This window comes from Corvus moneduloides, chromosome 17 (assembly GCF_009650955.1).
Source record: "Corvus moneduloides isolate bCorMon1 chromosome 17, bCorMon1.pri, whole genome shotgun sequence".
In the NCBI taxonomy this organism is placed as follows: Eukaryota; Metazoa; Chordata; class Aves; order Passeriformes; family Corvidae; genus Corvus; species Corvus moneduloides.
The window spans coordinates 12810333-12836005 of record NC_045492.1 but is presented as its reverse complement, the minus strand read 5'-3'; the positions used below and the strand labels follow the sequence as shown (position 1 = coordinate 12836005).

The window sequence follows — 25673 nt, the reverse complement described above, 5'->3', positions numbered from 1 at the left end:
AAAAGAGGTTCTGCTGAGATGTTTGGAAAATACAAGGATAACACTGAGCCATCCAGGGAAAATTATGGAGTCTCCCACCACTAAACATCCTTAAGAAGAATTTAACAAATGCTTGTGCCATATCTAACCTGCTCCTTGTTGGACCTGCATTTTGCACACTCGTTTTGCACTTTGATTCAGTCCAAGCCTGCAAAGAACAGAAGGTTTCACTGCTTTTCCAGGGGAAAGAGGCAGTCAGAGATTTAAAAATTTTGGAAAACTCCATCCAGCCTATGAGCTTTTATTTCCAAGGCAGAGATGCTCCCTGGAAATCTCTCCTTCAGGGACTATGTGCTGCTTTATCAGAACCAGCCTCAGCATCACCACAGTCTGTGGCCTGAATATTTTAAATTAGACTTGATTTCAAAACAGTATTTAAGTGCAAACTTACCCAGTAATTTCTTGGTGTACTGAGGTATAATTTAAATGCTCTGCTACAAAATGGACTGAAATAGAATAAAGAAGGTGGCTCATACAGGAGCATTTCAGTTTGCGACTAAAATAATAACATTCTATGCCTTTAGCTACGGTAATTAAAATAACCCACAGTGATAAGAAGTATCAAGGATTATCATATTTGCTTATTAACATGATAGTCAAATTAATCTTGTGAAGAAACAAAAGGATTGCTGGGCTACTTAACAGCAACATCTAATTATTTTGGAGAAAAACATGCATCCTTCTGCTCACAGGCTCACAATCTCATCTTGTGCCCCCATGCCTTGTAACAGAAAGATTCATATCAAGCACGAACCAGGCTGCTACAATTATTAAATGCTGAACAAGAGATTTCATTATGCTGGAGGTTTATTAAATCACATTAACACCTGCTAAGCAAAGGTATGAAGTGCAACAGAGAAAGCAGCACTGATTTCACACACATTTAACTGAGGATCCAGGGTCTCCATGAGTTTCACATTAATTAGCTGGAACATTTAATGAACAAACTCTTAAATTACGTTCTAATCAAAATGCAGACTAAGAGCTTACAAAACAAACCCCCAACGAGCATCCATCTGCTGGTGCAACATTTCTGACCTGATTTCTCCTTTCCCCAGGATTCTGGTTTGCTAATAAATCATCCTAGCAAAATATTGAGGTAAATTTCTCCTTACCCATCTCCTCCTAAACTCCAACAGATTTAGCAGGATATGATCCTTGTCTGTATAATGGTTTTGTTCTGTTCTGACTACCTGCCTATAAAAATACACCACATTTTCCAAACAGGGGCAGATTCCTCAGGGTCAGCTACCTGGACATCAATTTAAGCTGGGCCCTAAAGTCAGAAGATAATTTCTGTTCAAAAAAAGGCTTGAGAATATTCACTGTGCTCCCAGTTTCAGGAATATGGGCAATATTGAGAACTAAACAAGACACATGGAGCTCCAAATGCCTCAAGAGCAAGAAATTTAACAGCAAGGCTTCACCTTTGTCTGGGTGATGAGGAAGACATCTCAGGATGTGCTTCATCCCTGTCCCTCAGGCTACCAGAGCTGCTGCCAAGGCTGGGGGCACCTTCATGAATACACATATCAGAAAATATGGAATCATTTGGCCTCATTTAAATGGAATTGATCCCTTGGTAAGTATACAGTAAAAATCCACTTTAAGCTACCTCAGAAAAAAACAGTGAAATTTTAAAAAATGGGGAAAAAAATGAATCACCTAAGAGAGGTGGCCTTTAAGAAAAAGTCTAATGAAAACTGTAGGGGAAATCCATGGGGATAAAGTACTTTAAAGCAGCTGATTAAAGTAAAGCAGGGTGGAAAAGCAAAAGGTCTGGCAGCCATTCCACCTTGCACCATGATCTTATCAGCTCTCAGAAGACTCAGATGAAAAGCCCCAGAAAGACATATAGTCAACTTTTAAAAGGAGTTCACAAGAAGTTTAAAACACATTTTTTCTCAGGCACAGTTTCTCTGTGTGGGCATTTTGGTGCTCGTACAAGCTGAGCTTTGTGCATGTGCTTCACTGCAGGGCTGGGGGAGTGAAAGTCAGTGAAAAGTGACACCATCTGGTCGTGGTTTCCTGTTTGCTGGTTCTCATTCATGTAAAGCCCTTTCTGGTAGCAAACATTTGGTTGTTTCCACATCTGTGCTGCCCCCGACCTGCCCAGCAGTGCAAGAGGGAAGATGAGAGATTCATAAGCTGCCACTCGTGCCTGTGTGTCTGTGCCAAGCCATAAACACATGAGCCACGGGCAGCAGGGAAAGAGAAAACCCTTCCAGGGCTGGGTTTGTGCTTTTCCAACCCCTCTGGCATCAACAGCTTCTCCAAAGAGACCCCAGCACCACCAGAGCCTGGCTTAGCAAATCTCTCATATTTGAGGAACAAGGGGAACCATGAAAACTGGGCTGGACCTCCCCAGCCCTCGCACTTTGCCAGGCAGGAGCAGTGCCAGATAAGGTGCTATTACTTGAGGTGAAGCAATTATTAACTGTCAAGCTCAAGAATTCAGTCTTTGGATCACCTGTCAGTGCCCTGCTCAAAAACCTTGCCAGGCCCAGGGGGCTGGTGCTGTGTGGAGGTAACCAGAGGCAGCCCCTGCCCTCTTCCCCCTGTGACAATCCAAAGACCAATAAATAGGTCTTCCTCCTCATCTGTGTAATTGCTCTGGGGTTTTCCAGAGCCTGGCCTAGCAAATCTCTCATATTTGAGGAACAAGGGGAACCATGCAAACAGGGCTGGATCCTCTCCAGCCCTCCCACTTTGCCAGCCAGGAGAACTCAGAGCCTGCACACAACACAATCCTTCTTTTCCCTAAGTGCTCTTTTCCCTCTGCCAATCCCATCAGCTGTCCCAGTCACAGAGGAGCTTCCCACTGCTCAATTCTCCAGGTAACAGACTTCCAAATATGCAAATATTGAAACAAGCAGGAGGCTACAAGTCTCTGTGTGTGGCAGGCACTCAGACAAATCCACAGTGATGCAAGCTGATGTATATTCAGTTCTGGCATATCAATCACCTCAGATTCCAGTAGGATTATCAAAAGACTGCTTTTGCCTATAATATAAAGCGCTTTTTCTCCCCTCCAATTACCTTATGGAAATTTTTAGCACAGATAATATACAGTGTTAATAAATCCTCTCTAGCATGGCAAGAGAAAGACTGATTTTCTCTCCTTGTATCAGGAAAACTTCGCACGTTTCAACTTTCTCAAGAATAAAGTACAGAAAAATATTGTCTCCTACACATCTTCTGCAAACACTCTCTGATATATGAGACCAGTCTGAGCTCATATCACGTAATAGTCCATTACATCAAACAACCTACTGCAAATTCCTTGCCAATAAAGCACAAAGTCATTCCCAGTTTCTGATAAACCATCTCCAGCTACGCACAACAAGCAGCACTTCCACACAAGCCATAACACTTTCTGCCTTTACCTGTGAAAAAGTGTCTGATGTTCTTGTATTATCCATGTCTGGGGAAATTCTATTTGTTTCATCAGTATCCTACAGGGCTGCAAAGTGCAGTTTATTCATGAATCACACCTGCTTCTCCACAGCATGCTGCTCGCTCTCTCTCTGCCTCTCTGTCTCTTATGAAATCTTGCAGCCAATGGCTTTTATTAAGTGCTACTTCCTTTTATGCTGAGAACTGAAAGAAACAATAATGATGCTTTTCTTCCTTATAGCAGCTCTGTGAAAAGACAAAAAAAAAAAGTAGAAGTTATTTGTTTGCTTTTCCTGAACTGATATTTATGTTCCAGTGACTTCCTGAAATCACCAAGCCCAGACTGCTGAAATTATGATTTATTACTATTTATTATGATTTATTACATTGCATCTGTCTGAACACCCAGCATATGTTAGTTACCCAAATAAAGTCCATGCTAAATGTAAGAAAGTTTGCCTGAGGAGCTACAAACACAGTGCCCAGTTTTCCCAGCTGTGCTTTTATGCACAGCAGCAATTTTTAACACATCTCCAAACTCCAGCATGAATATCTGCATATTGGACAGGAGCACCAAGGCACCCGCAGCTTCATGCACAAGACTCCTCCAAAGACAAAAAACATTTTAAACTTTTTCTTTGCTGTCTGTACAGGGAAGAGAATTGTGAATCAGAGAGGAAATTACCAGCAAAGCACTCCTGAAATCAAACCCCAGCCCTGACAAAAATTGTTCAGCAGCTACAGGGAAAACACACCTTGGCTTCCCCACCTTTATATAGTGACTCCTGCAACATCACAAACCCACACCAAAATCAATCTGGAGATTGAAAGTTCTGGAGACACGCACAGCTGGAAGATGAACTCTTCATATTCTGAAATTTCTTCTCCTCCAAGCAGAGGGGAAAATCAGAAGCTCTGAAACGTCACCTACAAAGCAGAGTTTTTAAGAAGCAACAGGAATTGAAAACATCTGGGGTTGATGACAAGTCTCCTTCCTCTGCTGCTCTAAAAGCAGCTTTTTGATAGCAACAACACAGGAAGTTGAGGAGGCCAGGGCAGAGCAGGTGCCACTGGATCACTCTGAGCCCAGGATGGGCTCTGGCTCAGCCCCCACACCCACAGGTACAAATCCCACCCATCAGTGCCAGAGCTCTGGAGTGAGAAGTGGGAGAGAAAGGATTGGGAATGAACTCTCCCAGATCACTTGAGGCACTGGAAACTAAATGGGAGGTCAATATATGCTAATATAAACAGGGTTTAATCAGTTGAACTGATTAAAAGTCTTTGAAGGAGTGTTAGCTTAACACAGCCTCATGTAACAGGGCTTGACTAAATCCAGGTCTTCTAAAAAAAAATTTAATAAAAGATTGTCTTTCAATGCCCTCAGTTCTGACTGCTCTATGTCCAGTGTGACAGATGGAAATTTTTCACTAAACTGGAAAAAGAAATAATGGGAAATGTGTTTCTTTGACAGCTATCTGAAGCCATTTGCTTAAAATACAATAGGAACTAATTCACTCAGAATCGCATTTCTAGTGCTGGCCTATTCCCCCTAAGAATCCTCAGCCCTTGAGGAACTACAATTTTCTTTTTAAATGAAAGAATCCCAAGGAACTTCTCTTTATAACATGATTATAGCAGCACAGAACGTTTCAGAGTGGGGAAATGACAGGTTCCTTTCACAAAGGCTCTGCAGAGATATGAGATGATCTTTTCCCCTCCGCTGCCTGGAGAGCAGCATGTTCTGCAAGGCTACAGAGTCTGGGAGAAAGCTGTTAATCAGAATAGAGCTCAATTGCTACTCTTGGAGCAAACATTTCCAATTAATCTGAAGCCGTTAATTACACTTTCCTTTAACAAAGGCTCTGGTGTAATTTCCCTTTTTTTTGCTCTCAGTGAATCGATTCCAACATGTGCCAGAATCATGAGCTGCGGCAAACACACGGGAAAATTCCCTGCTGGAATAAACCACCCTCCAGTGGAGATGACAATTGTGGGGAAAAGGGCTTGGAATCAACATGGAAGAACAGGAACTCTTTGGGCACTGTCTGAACAATGCTCAAGGTAAATGTTTCGGAGCAGCAGTGCAAGTTTTGCTGCAGAAAAACATCAACAATGCTGTTAAGCCTGGCCTTGGGCACTTCCAGGGATCCAGGGGCAGCCCCAGCTGCTCTGGGCACCCTGTGCCAGGGCCTCACCACCCCACAGGGAACGATTCCTTCCCAATATCCCATCCAGCCCTGCCCTCGGGCAGTTTGAAGCCATTCCCCCTCATCCTGGCACTCAATCCCTTATAGAGGGTCTCTCTCCATCTCTCCTGCAGCCTCTTCAGGCACTGCAAGGCCACAGTGAGGTCACCCCAAAGCTTCTCCAGGCTGAACAATCCCAATTCTCTCCTTAAACCTTATGGGGTTTTTAGGCTAAAAAGACTGGATTCTCTCAGATTTACTCACAGAGATTCTGAACACCTTTTCCCAAACTTCCTTCCAGGCACAGGGCGTGAACATCCATTCCAGCCTCCTGGTTTCTGATATCTCACAGCCCTGGGAGTGACTTCACAGGCCAGAAATCCAATTCTCTGCCTGCTTTCTGAAATTCTAAAGCCCAAAGGGTTTTCCAACAGCATATTGTGGATAACCACATGTGAACTCATCGTTTTGTGCTTTTTGTGGAAGTCAAAAAAAAGAAAACCCCAACCCTATGATCACGATATTTTCAATCAAACTAAATATGTGTTTAATAGGTAAAAGTCTCGTGTTCATTTCATTAAAGAATTTTCCTAAACCTTTCCATACCTAAGCAATAGATGTCATGAAATAAGTTATTTCAGGTTAAAAAAATGAGAGCTGAATTAAATATTCTTTAAATAAATAAATACAGCATGAACTTCCTAGGCACATTTTTGCCTCTCATTCAAGCATGAATGTTCCAGCAGGGCTGGAATGCTCTCACAAAGGATTTCAGAGTTGAAAAACAAAGCCTTTCCCTGAAAACTTGCTTCACCTGAAAATTACTGCCTAAGCCTGTTTTATAGAAGGGCTCTTTCTTTCTTTTTCCTGTGCTGAAACAGAGAGGAAGTCAGAGCTCCTTGTGACTTCATGGGGCTTTGACCTCAGCATTCCTCTTCATTTCACATGATGGAGATCCCAACAAGATCTGAACCAAATCCACCCAGACACGTTAGAAAGAAACTCTCTTCCAGGAGGTCTTGCCTTTTCTGTTTCCTCAGTGCTTATCTAGCACAGAAACTGATGGTATTGCAAATTCCAGCTGTTTCCATTTGGCCTAATTTTGGTTCTGCTTTTAAGCAAGGAAAATATTGATGCACAACAGGTTGTGCTACACTGAAGTGGAAGATGCATTAAATGCAAGGGGGGGGGAACAAAAGGGGGTTTTATGAGAACAGAAGATGAGTAATTTAAAATTAAAACTTCAGACAAGTGAGTCTGTGAAACTAAATTCAGGTCGAGGGTGACATCTAGTGATGCTCAGCACAAATTCTGCCTATTTTTGCAGCACCCTCACTCATGCAGAAGATTTAAACTTTCACCGTGTTTCACCAGATACACCACAAAAGAAATATTTGTGAGTTTAAATGTGAGTTTAAATGTGAGTTTAAATTTTTTTCAGGTAATTTTTGAGCTAATTTTTAAATTAATTCACTATTTTGAATGACTAATGGGAGAACCCATAAAAGGAAAAAAAAATAAAGGTAGGAACTTGGAGGTAGAGAAAATACATCTGCTCATTACAATGGAGAAGTTGGTACACGAGGTCTGATTGATGGAAGTGTTGTTTTTTGGCTTCTTTTCTTATTCTTCCCTTTTTTGTGCAATACATCTGCAAAGCACGGTGGCAGCCTGATACATAAATAAAGCAAATCAGTAATTAGCAACAGAGCTATTATTAACTCCCTTGTGACTTGATAATGCACAAACTACTCAGCTTTTGAATTTTGAACAACAAAAATGTTCCCAGCAGCTTTCTGCCTTTGCCAGTGGTTCATGGTCAGCGTCCAGGAGGGGAAAGGAGCAGCCCACATGTTGCTAAAAATAACAATTCTTCATCAGCCTGAGCAATTTCCTTTGAGCTTCTCACTGTGTGCAACAAACAGCAATAAAGGAAATCATGGAATAACAGAATCCCCTGCGTTGGAAAAAAACTTAAAGCTCATCTCATTCCATGCCCTGCCATGGGCAGGGACACCTTCCACTAGCCCAGGTTGCTCCCAGCCCTGTCCAACCTGGCCTTGGGCAATTCCAGGAAAAACCAAAGCATCACTGCACCAATTCATAGTTTAATTAATTTTTCAACTGCTTAAAACACATTTCATGCAAAAGTCTCACCCTCTGAATCTCCCTGGTGGTCCCACCTTGTTAACTCTGATGCTGCACCCCAAAGTCGAGAAGTTAAACCCACATTATTCCAATGCCCAGAGGAAGGGACAGCTCCACAGATCTGCTCCTCTGTGACACAAGGTGGCACCAGACACTGCCTTAATTTCAGGCTATTAGAAGGTGGATCATAAAGCAAAACCTTTGAAGAGTTTGTGGTTTTAACTGAGAGGAGTCAGAAAACCGCAGACTCTCCAGTGACTGTGCCCAGGGAGTGGTCCAGGGAATGGCTGGGCACAGCAGGGGCAAGTGGCAAGTGCTGAAAGGTTTGAAATAGCAAGGAATTGGCTGTGGAATCAAAAGGAGAGCTAAAGCAATCCTGAGGGAAGCTGGATCATCTTTTGAAAGCTGGGAAACAGCAGCACCCTTTAATGAGGCACAGAATGGGTACAGAAACGGGACCCTCTGTAGTCCAGAAAGGTCTTTTCCTCCTGGAAAAAGGCAAAGGGATGCCTCTTCTCCCATAACCTCCTTTTGAAACTTCAATCCTTTCATCAATCAAAACAGATAATCCAGTTTTAGCAAACCAAATATTAAAAAAAAAAATTTTAATGACAAAATATTTAAAAGATGACAGGAGATTGCAGCTGCCTCCTCCCCTCCTCCTTATTTGTCTGGTCTTGACACCACAGCCTGGGACAGCTCTGGACCAGTCCCTTCCTCTGTTTTCAGTCTTGGGCAGCAAGAGAAGAACAAAACAAAGGGTTCCCCACGCAGCCACAGTGTCCCAGGTCAGCGATGTCACTGAAGCTCCTCATCCATCTGTGCCCCTGAACAGGGAATTCTATTGAAGGCCACAGTCAGGAGTGTTGCAAACACAAAAGTCCAAGCACTCCCCAAAATCCTCACCCTTTTTACACCCAGTGGTGTAATTTAAAGCCCAAGCAAGGCACCGAATCACCCAAACTTCAGCAAGCACCTTTGCAGGGCTGTCTTTTCCGAAGCTGTGACACAGAGAACACCAGGCAGCTTTCCTCGATGCTGGCTCCGGAAACGACTGCCAGAATTGCTGTTAAATGAGGAAATCCATGGAAATAAACCTGGCCTTTGGGCAGCCCTTTTGGCACCGTGGCTGGAAGGGCATCCCCAGGGAAAGAGCCCCGAGGGCACAGTCCTGGGTAGCAGCAGCCACAAAACACTGAAATGGGCTAAACTGAGCCCCTGCGCTGGCAGTGCTCCCTCCAGGAGGAATTCATCATCATCCTCTCTTTTGCAACGTAGGGAGCACTCAGCTGCACTCTCTGCTGTGTTGTTGCTCGTAGCTGCTCTTAGGAAACCTCAGCCACCAATGTTTGCTGGAGGCAGCTTGTTACTGAGAGCTTCTCGAAGCTCCAGCCTCAGCTCCAGGGAGCTACTCATCACCAGGCTCTCTGCTAGGGGATGGGGAGAGCAGGGGGAGTCTGCATAGCTTGGCTGCGTTCACTCCTCACTTCCCACTTCACAGGGAAATTAAGGAAGAGATTTCCATTAAAATACCTGCCCTGCTACAGAGGAGAAAACATGAGGCCCAGATCCTAGGCTGAATGAGCTTCCTGCTCTGCTTTTCATGGAGTGAGAGGGAAAGGAGAACTACACTGAGGGGAAAAAAACTAGCTTGTAGTGAATATAGGAATGAGGTGCCCTGGCTTCGCATCGCAGCTCTCCACTGTGCTAAAAGCAGTGTTTTATGCTCTGACACCTAATTAGCCAGAGAAGGAACAATAACCCACGAGGCAGGGGGTGAATTTACAGCAGATCTCTGGACACCCTGTTAGCATAGAGTCTCTCCAGACCTTCCACACAAGCCTTTCAAGCTGGCAAGGCTCAAATAAAGAAAATCCTAAGCAATATTATCACTATATATTGTACCTAGATGCATCTATTATGCATTTATATCAAAATTTATTAATAACTAATACACAGAAGATAATAATACAGCACAGATTCAAAGAGGGATTCAGGAGAAGAAGGAGGGGATTGAAGGTTCACTCTGGCCCTCTGCAGCAGTTTGTGGAGCAGTGACACAAAACCCATCTGTGAACGAGGGAGCTCCTCAGGTCAGCCTTGATTGCTTGGAGGTTCTGGCACCTGCGTCCTCCAAGGCACTGACCTGGAAGAGCAAGGCTGCAGAACATTTTGGGAAGTTTCTAAGCAGCCACAAAAGTGTGAAATCAGCTGCAATTCCATTATTTCTGCCATCAGAAGTGGTGCAGGATGAGTGACAGATGTAACCTTTTCATGACAAGCCCTTTTCTTGTCAACACAATATTGAGAGCAAACAAAACCTTAAACCTCAGCTTCTGCTTTTATGCCAGATAGGAAAATGTGCTGTTCAGAAACATCTAACTATAGACTATTATTAAATTCAAAGATGTGTAAATAACCTTGTACACTTCAACTGAGAAGAAAAAGAAGGAAAGAATTGGTATGAATAACTAGTTGTCACTTCTGCTTTCCATAATAAATTCGTAAAAGGTTACATGAATCATATTGGCTTTCCAAATCTGTTTGCTTTCTACATCAAGATGGTTCTGTTTCTGACTGAAAATATTCTGTATTGGCACCCTGTAGTCTGACATTACTCACAACAGCTGGATCACATTGCAAACTGCAGAATCTGGAAAAGGGAACCTCTCCAACCCTGAAGAGCATTTAAATCCCATTTTACTGTTGAAGAGCAACATTTCGGAGGGCAGCAAATTCCTGGTCATCCCCAAACCATAACAAGTCAGTAAAGACTGCCTCGCTCTGTTCTAGAAGTTATTTGCAAAAACAATGCAGATAAAAGCTCAGAAGTTGGAACTTTTAATAACCACAGGACAGCACCTTCCACACGCAAAAAGAATAGAACAGGAAACGCTTGGAAAAAAATAGAACGGCAGAAGTTAGACCTAACTGGTAAATAAAATTAAAGGATAGGGTCTTGTTGTGGGGCTTTTTTCTGTCGTGCTTGTCTGCAAAGCAGCAGCACTGGACTGCAAGTACTGCAACAAACAGAGGCACTTTAACATTAGCAGAACAATTTGTCCCCATATCCATCCCTCCACAGCAGCTGACAGCTCAGTAAAATCATCTTTAAAGCTTGCCAGCCTCCAAAGCCTCACAGTTCTCTCTGGTCCAGGAGTGAGGTCAGCAGCAGCAGCAATCAGGTTTGAAAAGGCCAAGTGCACCCATCCCTCAGCGCCACACAGCAGTGAGATTTGTGAAGCTTCCAGGGAGATGAGGAAGATATTCCAGGGATATTTGGCCCTGATGGAGCTGAAGAGCAGAATGCAGCTGGCTCAATCACGTCTGCTTGTCTCTCACTCTGTAAATGAGAGAACAAAGCTGACACTGAGCATTATTAGCCTAAAGCACTTAAAATCCCTTTAACATGAAAAGCATCTGCAGGTGCTGGTAAGTGTTTTGCAATCAAGTCTGCTTTGTCTCCTGTTACCCAGGGATGAGAAAGAAAATTGTCCAAAATGTCCCAAAGTTGAGTCTGTTTAAATTAACCTTTTAACAGGCTGAAATTACAGAAATCCTCATCTGAAAGCCCCCTCATTGCAATCATGATTTCGTGCTCCTTCTCCTCACTAATCACAGTTTGGCAGGCTGCCTCCTCACCAGGATTGAAGGAAAATTCAGTGGATAACATCCTAAAGGATGCAAACTCCTGGTGCTTGGCTTCAGCGGGGATTCAGTTGGGTCAGGTGAGCATTTACTCTTCCACTTTGAAAATCTCTGCCAGCAACGTGGTGCAGACAAATTTAACTTCCACTGGCCACAGCTGATGTCAGATTCATTCTTGCCTCAGACTAGAAAATAACATTTTTAGCTATGGGCATGACTGGGAGCTGTAGGAACTACAACTCCTTGGAAGCAGACCATGGAAATCTTTCCATTATTATATCTGATACCTGATATTGCAAGTGATCCTGAAGCCTGTGACTCTGACAGGACTAAAATTGCTCTTGGAAAGCTGTTGCCTCAAGACATTGAAGAAAAACAGCATTTCAGTAGACAGAACTTAATCACCTGTGTCTTTACTTTGGTTTCATCACGTCGGGTTCTTGTGAGGCTCCTAATTCCAGATTTTTTTGAGTTTTACAATCATAATTTATAAATCATTTTATATAATTTTATATATTTTATAATCATTTTGTACAATCATAGGAAACGCCCCAAAGTGTGTTTGTGCTATTTATAACAACCAGTGATCTCTCCACGTTCCAGTGAAAAGCAGCAAACGGGTTTTTTGTTGAATTAAGTCAACAGTCAAGCAGTTCACGTTGTACAAGCCATGTGCTGAATCAGATCTGAAGTTTCATTTGTTTTGTCAAGTATCCCTTCATCAAAAACCTAAACTCTACTGAGGCAGCTCTTGAGCACCGAACAGCTCTGCAGGTCAGCAGAGCGCTGAGCAGCCACCGTGGAGTGCCCAGGTGATGAATTCCAGCCCGTGTTTACAGATATTCCCAATCAAAGCCCTAATGCACACTCCAGAAATGTGCACAGAATTCAAAACCAGCAGAGCTTGCTTTGCTAAGATAAAATATTTCATCTTGTAAGTCCTTTTCTATAAAGAATAAAGGAGAGAAAAGCTCTTCAAGAGTTTTTTGCTCACTGTTTTGGCTGCTTGGAAATACAGGACAATAATAATTCCCTGCTGCATGGGAGAAACCATCTGCTTATTATCCTCTAATTTCCTTTAAATTTTCTACTTTTGTCTGGCAGAAACTCTTGTTGAGAAAGAGTGAAAATTAAGGAAAGTGATATGCATTTGTCAGCCATTATCATCTTAATCTCATGTCAAGCGTTAAACAAGATTTTTCATTCAACAACCTCACAGGGGAATTCTCTTAGAAAATTCCATGCTGCACATTTAGCAGTAAATGTTACTTTGTCTTTACTTTTCCCTGAAGATTAAATAGTTTTACTAGTGAAAAAACAACTGAGCAATAATAGCATTAAAAAAAAAAAAAAATCAACCTTGCTTTTTAACTGCTTTGTAAAACATGGCAGAGGTTTTTACCTCAGAAAATTGTTCATTTCTGCTGGTAGCTAAAGCAGCCAAACCTTTGCTTTGCCTTCATCACAGCCAATATTTCATTAACTGTGCTGACATCCTCTTATTTACAGCTCATTTTTCTTAGAAATGGAGTTATTTTAGGAAAGAACATGAATGAAAGTAACATAAGAGACATCACAATAAATCTAATTTCCACATTTAACCCATTGCATCTTTGTGGGCTCGACGCAGGTTGTCCTGACATTTTTTTTAAGGGCTGGTCATGATTCTTTTAAAGATCCATCCGCTGATGGAAGGACGCAAAACTTTCATTACAGATTCTTGGGCTAGATAATAATTTCAAGTTTGGAGTCTCACTCAGACAGTGAAGGGCAGCCCTGGCATGGGCAGATAAGCAGAGATGATGGCAGGGCTGTATCAGAGGCTGCTGCTAAAGGAAAGGTCTGGCAGTGCCCAGAGCACTGAGGGCACAGGGCAAAACCCTGGCAAATCCAGCTTTGTGCTCGTGAGCTCTCTCGTCTTTTCTGGCAAAGAAAGGAATGGGAATTGGGTCTTGCACACCCCTGGCAAGGGCACTGATCAGAAGCCCAGAGTACAGAACAGCTCAGAGGCATTTTCCTCTGAACACGTTCTAAAAGGAGGAGGCTGCTGATAAATATTGTCAAATTTGGACCTGTTTTAACTTCATTTTCATGAGTTTTTAAATTATCATTATAGAAGCACAGGGGGGTGGTGTTTTCCTCAGCAAAAACTGTCCTAGTTAAAGAACAGGTTTTAACTGCAGCAGCAGACCCAAGTGCTGGCGTTTGCACACAGAACCAGCACGAGTTTTGAACGTGAGATGCATTCCAGAAATTTTCTATTTCTCAGCTACGTGAGACTCTGAAGCCAATCTCCAGAACCCACCTCCAGTAAATCACTCTGGAGGCTGAAGAGCTCTTCTGCAGTCAGAATCACAGTCTGGGAGGTGAAATAAAGTGAGCATAAACCAGCACGTCTCTATTAACTTCTGAGGGTGTGAAAACTCCTCCTGAGAAATACTCAGAAGAGGGTGATTGTGGAGGCCAAACCTACAGAGATTTCTTTACCACCTCTTTGATCACCATAGCTATGAGAGCCTGAGTCATGCCAGGTTTTTGAAATACACATTTCCTCTCCTTCTGCAAGGAACAAAACAGGCCAGGGATTCTGGCCTGGAGGCTGAAAGAGCAAAATATGGGAAGGAGATACAATATCCATGATGGGGGAAATGAACAATGGTGTAAGAGATGTTCTCCCTCCCAAGCACCCATTCTCCCCTGACCTCCGGCCCCAGCTGCTGTTGGACTCAAACGTGGCATGAGAGCACAGCCAGGAGGTGACAGTCGCATAGCAACCACAGGGACAGCAACCAAGGACTTCTCTCCTTCACACACCAGGGGATGAAAAAACAACAGGTTTGGGGTTTGAGTCCAGGGAATAAACAAGAACACAGCTGAAGGAGGACTCTGCTCCCTGGGTGTCAAATAAATGTACTCTCACAATGCCTGGAGAGCAGGCTGTGAGTGGGAACATTAGTCATGGACTGCAGAGCCTGAGACAGGAGGTGAGGAGGGCAGTTCAGTCACTGATTCAAGCAGAAGGTGACACTTCCTGGACATTAACAGAGCTGCAAGCAAACACTCGGGTGTACCATGAGCTTCCTGACTCACTCTGAGCCAGCAAAGCCCAAAGATGCCACCTTGACTGGTCCACTCAAGCTGCACCTTTTCCGTCGTGGATTCCACTGACAACAGCCCTGAGCACAGCCCAGGCTGCAGCTCCTTCCCTCGAGGCCTTGGGCAAAGAGCTGGGAAGAGCAATGGACAAGGCAAAACTTGGGGAATCCACAGAGACATCTCCCATCCCTAACTCTCCAACCTTCTCCTCACCAGGTTCTGCTGAAAAGGGGACCTAAACCAAGCTATTATTTCATTTTATACACCATGGCTTGCAGCAATGCCCTGCTCTTGCTCTGCTCTCCTACCCAAGAGGAGTGGACTTCACTGACTAAGAGACTGAGGATAGGAACGTGTGACATCACTTGAGCAATTTGCCACCCCTCAGGGGCAGTGCAGCACTGCCAGGACACAGATCCACTGCAGCACCGGAGGGGATGTGAGAGCAGCCTGCCTGCTCTGCACTGCCATGGTCCCAGTCACTGCCTGTATCCCTGGACACAGAGCAGGAACTGACAGCTGAGGAGCAGCATCTATTAGACGAAAATAGAAAATATATTGTGACGTTTCAGGTCATGGAGGTTTTCCAGTGCTGAGCAGAAAAATCCTTTTGAAAATAAGGGCTCACATGTTGCTGTCTTTTGTGCAGACACAGCTTCTTCCCCTCTCTGCACAGGCCTCTCTGAGTTTGCTATCACGCAGGAGGCTCTAGCCCAGTATTTTTAGCACTTAATGGCCAGGCTGATAGTGCCATTAATCCACTTTGGCGTCCAACATTCAATTTCCACTTCAAATTGCACCTCAGTGCAAGCGGTAGCTTGTCCTGCTGCCACAAACATTCAGAAACTCATGATGCAACACATTTAATGACTTCCTGTCCCAGCTGAAAGGGGGGGAATCTGTAGCTGCCTTTTGAAGCACTGTGGCACCAAGGGATGGAGCATTCTGGAGTCACCACTTACAGGAACAACAGAGATACTGCTGGCACTGCCCAGATGGGCAAGACAGGACTGGAACAGCCCAGCACTCCTGGGAAGTGCTTGAATTGTGGGTGCCTCAAACAGAAGAGCCTCTCCATCAACAGGAAATCCAGAGCCAAGCCCAGGAGGATGCTGCTCCTCCAGGGTGAGCTGCGCCTTTGGATCCTGTCCTTGCCCTGGGGGGACACAGCCTCCACCTGCCACTTCAGAAGAGAGGACAGAGCTGGCAGGGAGGGACATCTGCCCGGCTTTGCCAAGATGGGCTCCTCCTCACCTGGGAAAACAACATTTCCAAGGACATTTGCAGCCATTCTGCCCAGAAGTCACTACCCTGGTGGTGCACTCCATTGGCCCCAAAAGCTGGCAGGAAGCAGTGAGGCTTCTGCACAAAGCAGAGGTTGCTGCTCCAGGCTTGCATCCACACCCACCACGCTCGGATGGAGGGAATGTCTTTTCCCCACCATGGGATTAGAGGCATGGGAGAGACAGTTTGCTGGTTTAAGATATCTGCTCTAAAATACATCACTGCGAATTTAGGAAGAGACTAATTTCTTTAAAACATTACCTTGTTTTGGGCAAGTCCCCAGCTATTTAATCACTTAAAATTAGTGTTCTGAATCTTGTCTTTGTAAAACTGTCAAATTTAACCTGGAGGTTCAATTTGAGATTTGTTGCCTCTTGGTATTGGATTATGGGTGCATGATAATAATTCTGCGGGCTCAGAATGAAACTGGGAGAAATTGGTGACTTTTTTTAGCTAACAAACCTGCAACAGAAGCCCCAAACATTAATCTAAGTGACATTGCACGGCTTTGGTTCTAAAGTACTTCTGCAAAAACATGAGTTGGGAAGAGTTTAGACATCAGCAAGTGCTCCTAAAAAATCAAACTAAGAAAATTGCACCACAGAAATATAGAATGATTGCAGTGCAAGGAAAATCTACTTTATGCTTGCCTGCTAATATGTGATAAATGAAAATCTCCTCGGTCCTGCAGAGGTTTAAATGGGCACAATCCCAGTTAAGACCAGTCTTAGTGGCCACTCAGGACGCTCAAACGTGCACGGATGGTGTATGAGCATCCTGCCTGCCCCAAACCTTCCCAAGGGCAGGCAGGACCCGGCTGCCCGGAACAGGCAGAAACTTCTACGGGGTGAAATCCCCGTTTTCCAGAGCAATTTTACGGCAAATCCGTCGTGCTCGGTATCTGCAGAGGGCGCCAGACAATTTCGGATGCGCCGGGATGCCGCTCCAGGTGCTCCAGCTGTCACTCACAAAGGTGCTCGCTCTCCAGTGGCCAATGCTCGGCTCGCAGGATGAAGTAGGAGTTGGTTTTTCTTTCTTGCATGTATAAATCCCTTAGTTCTCTTCTCCTTTCTTCCCACTGAAATAGCAACAGATGCTTGGCTGAGCTGCAACATGCTGGCAACCGACCTGCCCCAGCAGACACGAGAACTCCCTGCTTTTAATTACCAGGAGAGCTAAATCCAGCAGCGTCCTGCTGCTGATTCTTCTCTGCAGAGAAAACTGTCTGCTGCCTACAAGCTTCGAAGCTCACTTTCTTACAAAGGGAAGAGCAGCCTGACATACAACTCACTGTAAATGCAGACTTTTTGATGTTTGCACTTGTAAAAGTGACTAAAGTCCTGCTTGATTCCACCCCATATGCACAGCAGCTCTTGGAAGGACTTGTTTTCCTTTTCCTTTTTTTTTTCTCTTTTTAACCTGTGCTCTCTCAGGTCCACAGTCACTGGTGAATTCAGCTCCTTTGCTGACAATGAACACCACACACTTTGCATTCTCATTTCAGCCCGTGCTGCTTAACATCACTGAAGACTTCAATGACTCCATCCTGAACAACAGGAGTGGCGATGGATTTTGCGAGCAGGTCTTCATCAAAGCCGAGGTCTTCTTGACTTTGGGGATCATCAGCCTCCTGGAAAACATCCTTGTCATTCTGGCAGTGCTGAAGAATGGGAACCTGCACTCTCCCATGTATTTCTTCCTCTGCAGCCTGGCTGTGGCAGATATGTTGGTGAGCATGTCGAACGCCCTGGAGACCGTCATGATTGCAATCCTCAGCAACGGCTACCTGATCATCGACGACCACTTCATCCAGCACATGGACAATGTTTTTGACTCAATGATTTGTATTTCTCTGGTAGCCTCCATTTGCAACCTCTTGGTCATAGCCATTGACAGGTATATCACTATTTTCTATGCCCTCCGTTACCACAGCATCATGACGGTGAAGAAAGCCCTGACTCTCATTGTGCTCATTTGGGTGGCTTGCATCATCTGTGGCATCATTTTCATTGCCTACTCGGAGAGCAAAACTGTCATTGTGTGTCTCATCACCATGTTCTTCACCATGCTGCTGCTCATGGCCTCGCTGTACGTGCACATGTTCCTGTTCGCCCGCCTGCACGTCAAGCGCATCGCGGCGCTGCCCGTCGAGGGCGTGCCCCCCCAGCGCACCTGCATGAAGGGCGCTGTCACCATCACCATCCTCCTGGGGGTCTTCATTGTCTGCTGGGCACCCTTCTTCCTCCACCTCATCCTCATCATCTCCTGCCCCATGAACCCCTACTGCATCTGCTACACCGCGCACTTCAACACCTACCTGGTGCTGATCATGTGCAACTCGGTCATTGACCCGCTCATTTACGCCTTCAGGAGCCTGGAGATGAGGAAGACTTTCAAAGAAATCGTGTGTTGCTGTTATGGCATGAGTGTGGGACAGTGCATGCTGTAAACACCTGGCTTTGGGTGGAAAAAACACGCCACAGGTGTATAAGTATAAATATATATATGTATATATTGAGATACAGAGCAGCTCACTTTAAATGCAGTGCCTGAAGGAAGGGTGCAGGAAAGACAAAAGCCTTCTACATGATGCCTTGTTTCCTACTTTTTAGAGTGAAAACCAATTTCAACTGAATTATTTGAAGTTTTTAAAATAGTTATAACGGAAGGAAATCCAGAGTGGCTTACAAAACAGCTTCAAAAACTTACTGGGAAAAATGAATCCTGAAAGGGACTGCCACCTTCTAGAGACTGAGATAATTTTCCCTCTAGCATTCATTTGTGCCTGTTGCTTTATCTCTGTGCCACTGCCAATGAGCCGGTGCTTTCTAAAAGATTTCTTTAGTAACCTCTGTGGAAAGCTATTTTTCAAAACACCAACAGGTAACAGCATTGTTCTACACCCACGCCTCTGCCTTTTAATGAAAGAATAGATTGACATTTTTGCTCCTTGCCATAAAGCAGCCTGAGTACAATTTTCAAAGGGTGAAAGCAAACATTTCTCTTGCACTGAAATCAGTTATCACTACAGGATCGGTGACAGTGTGACTTCAACAGCTGCCTGATAGGATTGACTCATGTGAAGGCTTTTACATTATTTGTTGTGATATAAGAGTATTATATCCTTGGATTTTTAATTATTTTTTTAAAGCTGGAAGGCACTGATCAATGTGGTATTTGCTAAGTTCATAAAAAGTCACAGAAGTCTTCTTTTGATAAATCCTCACTAATGAGACCCACAGATCTGAATATCAGAAAGAGCCAAAATGCAAAATACCTTGAATGTAGCTTTGTGTAAAAGCTGCAGGGAGTCATTAGAAATGTCCACCTGTAAGTTCAGCACCTGGAAGAAATCAGATGTGTGTGGCAGAGAGGACTTTGTGCATTGAGAAATAATGTCCTGGGACAGTGTCTCCTTACTTCAGCTTTACACTGCACTCAGGGGCTGGATCCTCCTGCCCCGGGAACAGGAGAGCACCAGGGCTGTTTGCCATCCTTTTTGCCATCCTTTCCCAACCCTGTGTGTGTCACTGGCATGAAAAGAAGCACCTGCAGCTACAATAGTTTCGTCTTTGCCTCTGCTTTCTGCAAGAATAAACCCTGTGGGTGGCCTTCAAACAGCACATCATCCCTGAGCAAAGGCTGCTGCAGCTTGTGCTCGACACAGGCACGGGCAGTGGCACTCACAGTGCCAGGCTGAGAACACTCTGAGCCATCCTAAAGGCTGCTACCACCTTTCTGGTACCTGCTTTTAGGAGGGGAGGTATCCCCAAACCCTTAGAGTTGTCTGATTCTTTCAAACATCTAAAAGATCTTATTTGACTTAAAACTCTTTTATTCCCCCCACCTTCTTGTTTCGGAGTTGCTGGGTTGATTATATTATTATTATTATTATTATTATTATTATCAGAGTTGTTTCTGGGGTTTGCCTCTGCCAGGTGAGAAACTGTTCCTGCAGCCCAGAGCTCCCCCAGCTCCTGTGCCCCCAGCTCTGCCCCACACTGGTGCTGGTGTTTCAGTGCCAGTGGCTCCAGACCCAGCCCTGCTGCCCGTGGGGAGTCACATTTCACACTTTGCACATCCTGGCCTCTGTTTGATCCTCAGCATCCGACAGGGAACAGCCCCATTTCCCAATCCTATGGGCTGTATGGTTTTCCTGGGGCCAAGAAGCACCTCTCCCCATGCTCCAGCCACACTCTGCCCATCAGCACAACCAACCTCACGTTCCCTATTCCTCCTGTCCTCTGATCACACCCTGAATTCCCTGAGTTCTCACTTCCTCCCATTATCACATCCTCCAGGCTTCCCCCTTTCCAACACTCTGTTCCAACACTTACCTAATCCTATAACCCTTAATTTAAAAAAGGCTAAATTTTTAAAAAAGCAAAACCAAGATCACTGTGGAGCAGAACAGGCACAAATGAAAATTCTCCCCATTTCAGGATGAGACCAAAGAAAATCCCCCCAGCTGGCAAAGCCAAATGCTTTCAGCCTTATCTGTGTGTCACAAACCCCAGCTGAGCAGTCCCAAGATGTGCTCTGTTAGCCCAGCCTGTCGCACTTTGCAGCATCTGATGTGGGGCATGGAGATGAAATCAGCACAGGGAACCACGGAACTCTGGTGGCGTGCAAAGACTGTGTGTAGCTGTTGTAAAAAATCTCTGCCTGTTCTCAGTGTTCTGTATTTTACACTCTGGAGCATGGTTTGCCACGATATTCCGCCTCAGGTCGTTGTGGATTTAGCTCTTGTTGCACCTCATGTCCTACTTATTTCTCTGATGTCCTACTTCTTGCTCTTTTAAAAGCAACAAGACTGATTCATACCGTGCTTTGCCTTTAAGCGAAACATACTCTGCTGAATAAAATCTGAAGAGATCACTGATAATCGTGTTTGCTTCTGTCAGAGCAGCACTTCACATCAACCCAGTCTGGGGGCTGGCTCACAAAACTAGAAATAGAGTCTAACACTGGGCAAAACCCTCTTAATTCAGAGAATTGTGGAATGGTTTGGGTTGGAAGGGACCTTAAAGATCCTCTCACTCTACCCCTGCCATGGGCAGGGACACCGTCCACTATCCCAGGTTGCTCCTGGCCTGGAACTCTTCACTCTGCCCACAGAGCTCCACAAAAAGGAGGGGGAAAGCAGATTTTCAGTCCCATATGCAAACAAACTGAAAGAGAATCCATAAAATCCCTCAAAGATTTCTCACCCCGTCTGGCACCAGGCTCCCCACAGGTTATCCAGGAGGTGGGGAGTGGGTTTGTTCAGCCCCAGGTCCACATTCTCAGCTCTAAGCCCAGGTTTGGAATTCTGTGGGGCACAGAGCCAGGACTGTGGGATCTCAACAAGCCTGTCCCTGATGGGAAGGGAAAGAGGGAGTGCCCATGGGTCTGAGCCCCACAACAGGAGTTAGTGAGTGAATACTCACAGCTACGGGCCCAGGTGGGAAGGGAAATGGGAGGAAAGGGAAAGGGAAAAGGGAAAAGGGAAAAGGGAAAAGGGAAAAAGGAAGGGAAAGGGAAGAACAGGACTGCACTGCAATCAGTGGGACAGATCTAAACATTTTGATGAGAGAGGAGCCCTGGAACTTGTGCTCAGCCACCCTTAGGGACAGAACTCCAGTCAGGACTCATCCAAGAGACCCAAAACCACCAGCAGTGCCCACCCCTGTCTCATTTCCCAGCATCATTTCCCTCTGGGTGTGCACACACAGCAACCAAACCCAGCCCAGGCAGGGGCAGGGCAGCAGCCCCTCACACCTGCTGGGAGCCAGAGCAACATTTCCAGCTGAGAATCCGCCCCTGACGGGGACTGCAGTGAAATGCCACCACTTTCAGAGCTGTTACCTGTAAACCAACGAATAATCTGCTCATAATAAGAAATGTTTCTTACTTGAGGAGAGTGTTGGGCTGAACAAGATATGTGCGGTTTCCCCCAGATGGTCTAAGAAATGGCAGGCTGAAATAATATCTTTTGCATCTAAAGGTATCATTAATATGGATTTATTGAGTCAGTTTTCCTGCAAGACAATCAAGCAGTTCACAGACACTGTAGGATTACCATTTGCTCAAAGATGTGTTGGGAAATCCTCATATATTTAAGACAAATATTTGAATTCACAGGAGCATGAGTTATCCTGCTAAGTCAACTCAGCACAGCATATTCTGCAAATTACAGACAGATTTGTTTCTTTCACATTAAATTCAGCACTGTGCAGGCAATTTTCCCATCAATAAGTGACTATTTTATAATCGACAGCATTTGTATTAATGGGCAAGTAACCAAGTCCAGGCACAGAACTGTGCAGTCAAACCAGGTCATTATTAAGGCCATTAGTACAAACACCTTCATTATTTCTCACTGAAATAAGATGTTTCTATTTGCTGAGGCCTAGGTGGGGACCAGGGTTTGCTGTTTGGTGGCTGCACCTAAAACCACTGATTTAGAAGGAATCCACAAAGGAATGGGGCTTCACAAGAGACACTGGAAACCCCTTTGCTGTTTGCAGCCCAATCTCAGTTCCTCACCCCTGGGACAGCACAGGAGACAGACACCAGGGGACCTGGGCACTGAGAGCCAGCAGGGGCACAGCAACTGTTCCACAGCTCCCTGGCCCCACATCCAAGGGCAAAACCCACTCACATGGGATGATTCAAGTCTTCAAACCGAAATAGAGGAGGGTTAGATGGGATATTGGGCAGGAATTGTTCCCTGTGAGGGTGGGCAGGCCCTGGCACAGGGTGCCCAGAGCAGCTGGGGCTGCCCCTGGATCCCTGGCAGTGCCCAAGGCCAGGCTGGACATTGGGGCTTGGAGCAGCCTGGGACAGTGGGAGGTGTCCCTGCCATGGCAGGGGTGGCACTGGATGGGCTTTAAGGTCCTTCCAACCCAAACCATTCCATGATCCCATAGCCCTGCCTGCAGCAAGGAGTCCTAACACACCATGAGCTGATTCTGATGGTGCAATGCAGATTTTCCTCATCACGAGGGTGAACACCTCTAAGAAAACATCAGGTAAAAAAGAGAGGCAAGAGAAAGCTGGATGGGAGACAGAGTCTGAGCAGCTGTGCAAAACAGCACTGGGTGCAGGTAGGGATGTCTGAGGTGTGGGAGAGGGCCAGGCCTGAGGGTGAGCATCTCTGGTGCCAATCAGGAGACCAGAAGTGTGAAATCAAGAGTCCGCAGCTAATTAGGACAGAATTCATCCTTGTTCCTGTCTGATTTCACAAAGCCTACACGTTACTCCTGCCTTCAGCCTTTAAGACCAAAGTACCTCTTCACAAAACACTTGTCTCTCAAAATGAGTCTGAGCTTATTCTTCACTTGAGCAAAACACCAGACCTTGTACTTGTAGCCTTTTATTGCCTCCACGTACAGTCAATTATGTGTTACTTGTGAAGAGATTTGCCTTTAGTAATGTTAAAATTGTACAGCATGTACTTGGAAAGGTCTAAATCTAAATCAAGGACTCGTAATTTCAAGTTTTGAAATGGTACAGGGACAGTAAAGAAATGTAATCTTTCATTTTCAAATTTCTCTGCATGAAAGGAACCGAGGTGGGCTTGGGAATCCAAAACTTTTGACAAAAACAAAACAGAAAGGAGGCAGCACCAAAGCTGAGGCAGTAAATTTGTCTTTAAGAAATTAGTTCATGCATTTGCATATCCAACTTGATGTACAAAAATTAAACCAAATGCTGCACTACTGTCATCATAAAGTGAACTGCATTATCTTCTGTTTATGTAACAGACCATCTATTTCTTCTGAAGGACATCTGTCTCAGGACCCAAACAGTGAAAGCAGGGCCTATTTAAAAGCACAAATCAAGGGAAAATACCAACTCCTCATTATGCTGTGACCTGAACGTTCAGTTCCAGGGGAAGGGAACAGCAAAAATAGGCAGAACACCCATCAGTGAACACCAAAGCAGTGTTAAAACAGATCTTTTTTAAAGCAGAATCAGCTACAAGTCTCTAAAATCAATTTTCCTCTCAAGTTTGTTGAAGCTTACAGGGACACCACGCTGCTGCCTGTGCCACCCCTCACAGCAGGCACCCAAACAATGGGACTGGAAGATGCTGCTTTGGTTATTTGGCTGCCACTCTGTGCTCCCTCAGCAGCCATGCCCCAGAGCTTTGGGCAGTCTCTCAGCTCTCACTCTTCTCCTCTGCACTGCTCTGTTGTTACTCAGATGAAACTCAACAGATAAATAATTCCCCATATTCCCTAAGTACTCTTTGACAGTGCTTCTCTGTTTAATGCCAGGCTGAAGTCTAAAAGAAATCAGTAAATCCATGTGTACACGTGGCACAAAGCTGCCATTCCATAAATAAACCTACAGCTGTGTGGCTCCAGTCCAGCTGCTGGGGTGTCATTACTATTCTCCAAAAAAAATGCAGATGTGTGCCCAGGAGGAACTCTGAGCAACTTCCTCTTGGCAAATCCACTTTGGAGAGCCCAGAAGTAAACATTTAAAATCAGTTCAGGTAAATGTGATCAGCCAGTGTGACCCCACAGTGGATTACTCATGAAATCAAAGGAGCTCCCTTTGATTAAAATGAGAAGCAGCAGAAAAACGTGCACTGAGAATGTTGAATTAGGAATTGTGTGTATTTGTAGGCAAAGGAACAGTTGCACATTTCAGTGGTAAAAAGCTTTTACTAATGAGCAATTGTTCTCTTCCGCTACCTGCATGTAGATCAAAAACCACAGGGCTTTTGCTTTTCACTAAGCAAGAGAAGTTAAACTCAAATTATATTCATCTGAGAACAGGTACAAGTGGACTTGTGGGTGTAATGACAGTGCAAACATTGTTTGCATCACTGATTCATGGAACTCAGCCTTATTGTGGATGATCTGATGTGCAATTTGATACGTCTATCATATTGTTATTGCCCAAAATCCATATATTCTTTTGTTCTTAAGATGAGTCTCTTTAAAATAGGAACCAGCCATGTCATAAATTCTGTTACAAAGATAACAACTACTAAACCCTAAGTTTTAAATCATAAACTGGAAGAATGGGAATGACATTGGAAACAAGCACATTATCATAGGACAGTACGTTTTTACCAAGAGATAAAAGATTGTAGTTCTTTGTTTTTCAGAATTCTTATGAGTGGGTAGTAAACAGGTACAGAACCTATTGAAATTAAACCAGGCATACATGGAATCAGACAAGGCACACAGAAGTGACCAAATATTCTTTTTAACAACCAATTCACCAAGCAGAAAAACACACGATGTTCTCTGAGTTTCAGTTCTTTGCTTTCTTCTCCCATGTCATATTACTCTCACTTGGTTTGGATTCTATTTCTACCTTCTCTCGTTGTTTATTTTGCAGTTTCACCAGGAGCTGACATATCACTTTGACTTCTCCTTGTAAAGGGTTTTGTGTCTTGTATTAAAATACCTCCTTTGCTGGCTGACAGAAAAAGCTGCAGCAGCTGCACTTCCCATGCTCAGCTCCTTCCAGAGGCAAACACAGAAATGAGACAAGGGAACATTTGCCTCCACTCTGCTCTCTTAGCAAGACATTTATATTATTTTATCCAGCTTCTGGTGGGAATTAGTCCCAACCACTGCTCATTCCCAAAAGGAAAACCTCCAAAAGATACCTGAAAGTTTTGCCCTATGGCTTTGGCCTCTCTATTTTGGTATTGTTAATTTGTCTTAGCTAAAAATGGATTGTATTTGTAAGGGTTAAATGATAAATTAGCCAATAAGCCTTTAAAACTTAAAATACAGACATTGAAAGCACCCAAGACCAAATAACAAATTTCAATAACGAATAATGATTTTTTTTTTTTGTTCAAATAACAAAAAGTATCCTAGCAGGTATCTAAATTCTTGATAGCACAAGCACAGTGAAAGT

The 25673-nt window shown here is 44.4% G+C and overlaps 2 protein-coding genes across 3 annotated transcripts in view; one reads left to right on the top strand and one right to left on the bottom strand.

Moving 5' to 3' along the window:
* The window catches only part of LOC116452672 (formin-F-like), a 29542-nt gene extending 25867 nt beyond the window's left edge, over positions 1-3675 (bottom strand). For both annotated transcript variants that reach the window (XM_032127328.1, XM_032127329.1), the window contains exon 1: positions 3426-3675. In XM_032127328.1, coding sequence (XP_031983219.1) covers positions 3426-3461 — 36 coding nt within the window. In that variant the 5' untranslated portion in view covers positions 3462-3675. The remainder of the gene's footprint in view (positions 1-3425) is intronic.
* A 13212-nt stretch (positions 3676-16887) lies between these two features.
* Positions 16888-20685, top strand: MC3R (melanocortin 3 receptor). Its single transcript, XM_032127418.1, has one exon. The coding sequence runs from the start codon at positions 17272-17274 to the stop codon at positions 18247-18249; it is 978 nt and encodes a 325-aa protein (XP_031983309.1). The 5' UTR covers positions 16888-17271; the 3' UTR covers positions 18250-20685.
* Positions 20686-25673: the final 4988 nt, after the last annotated feature.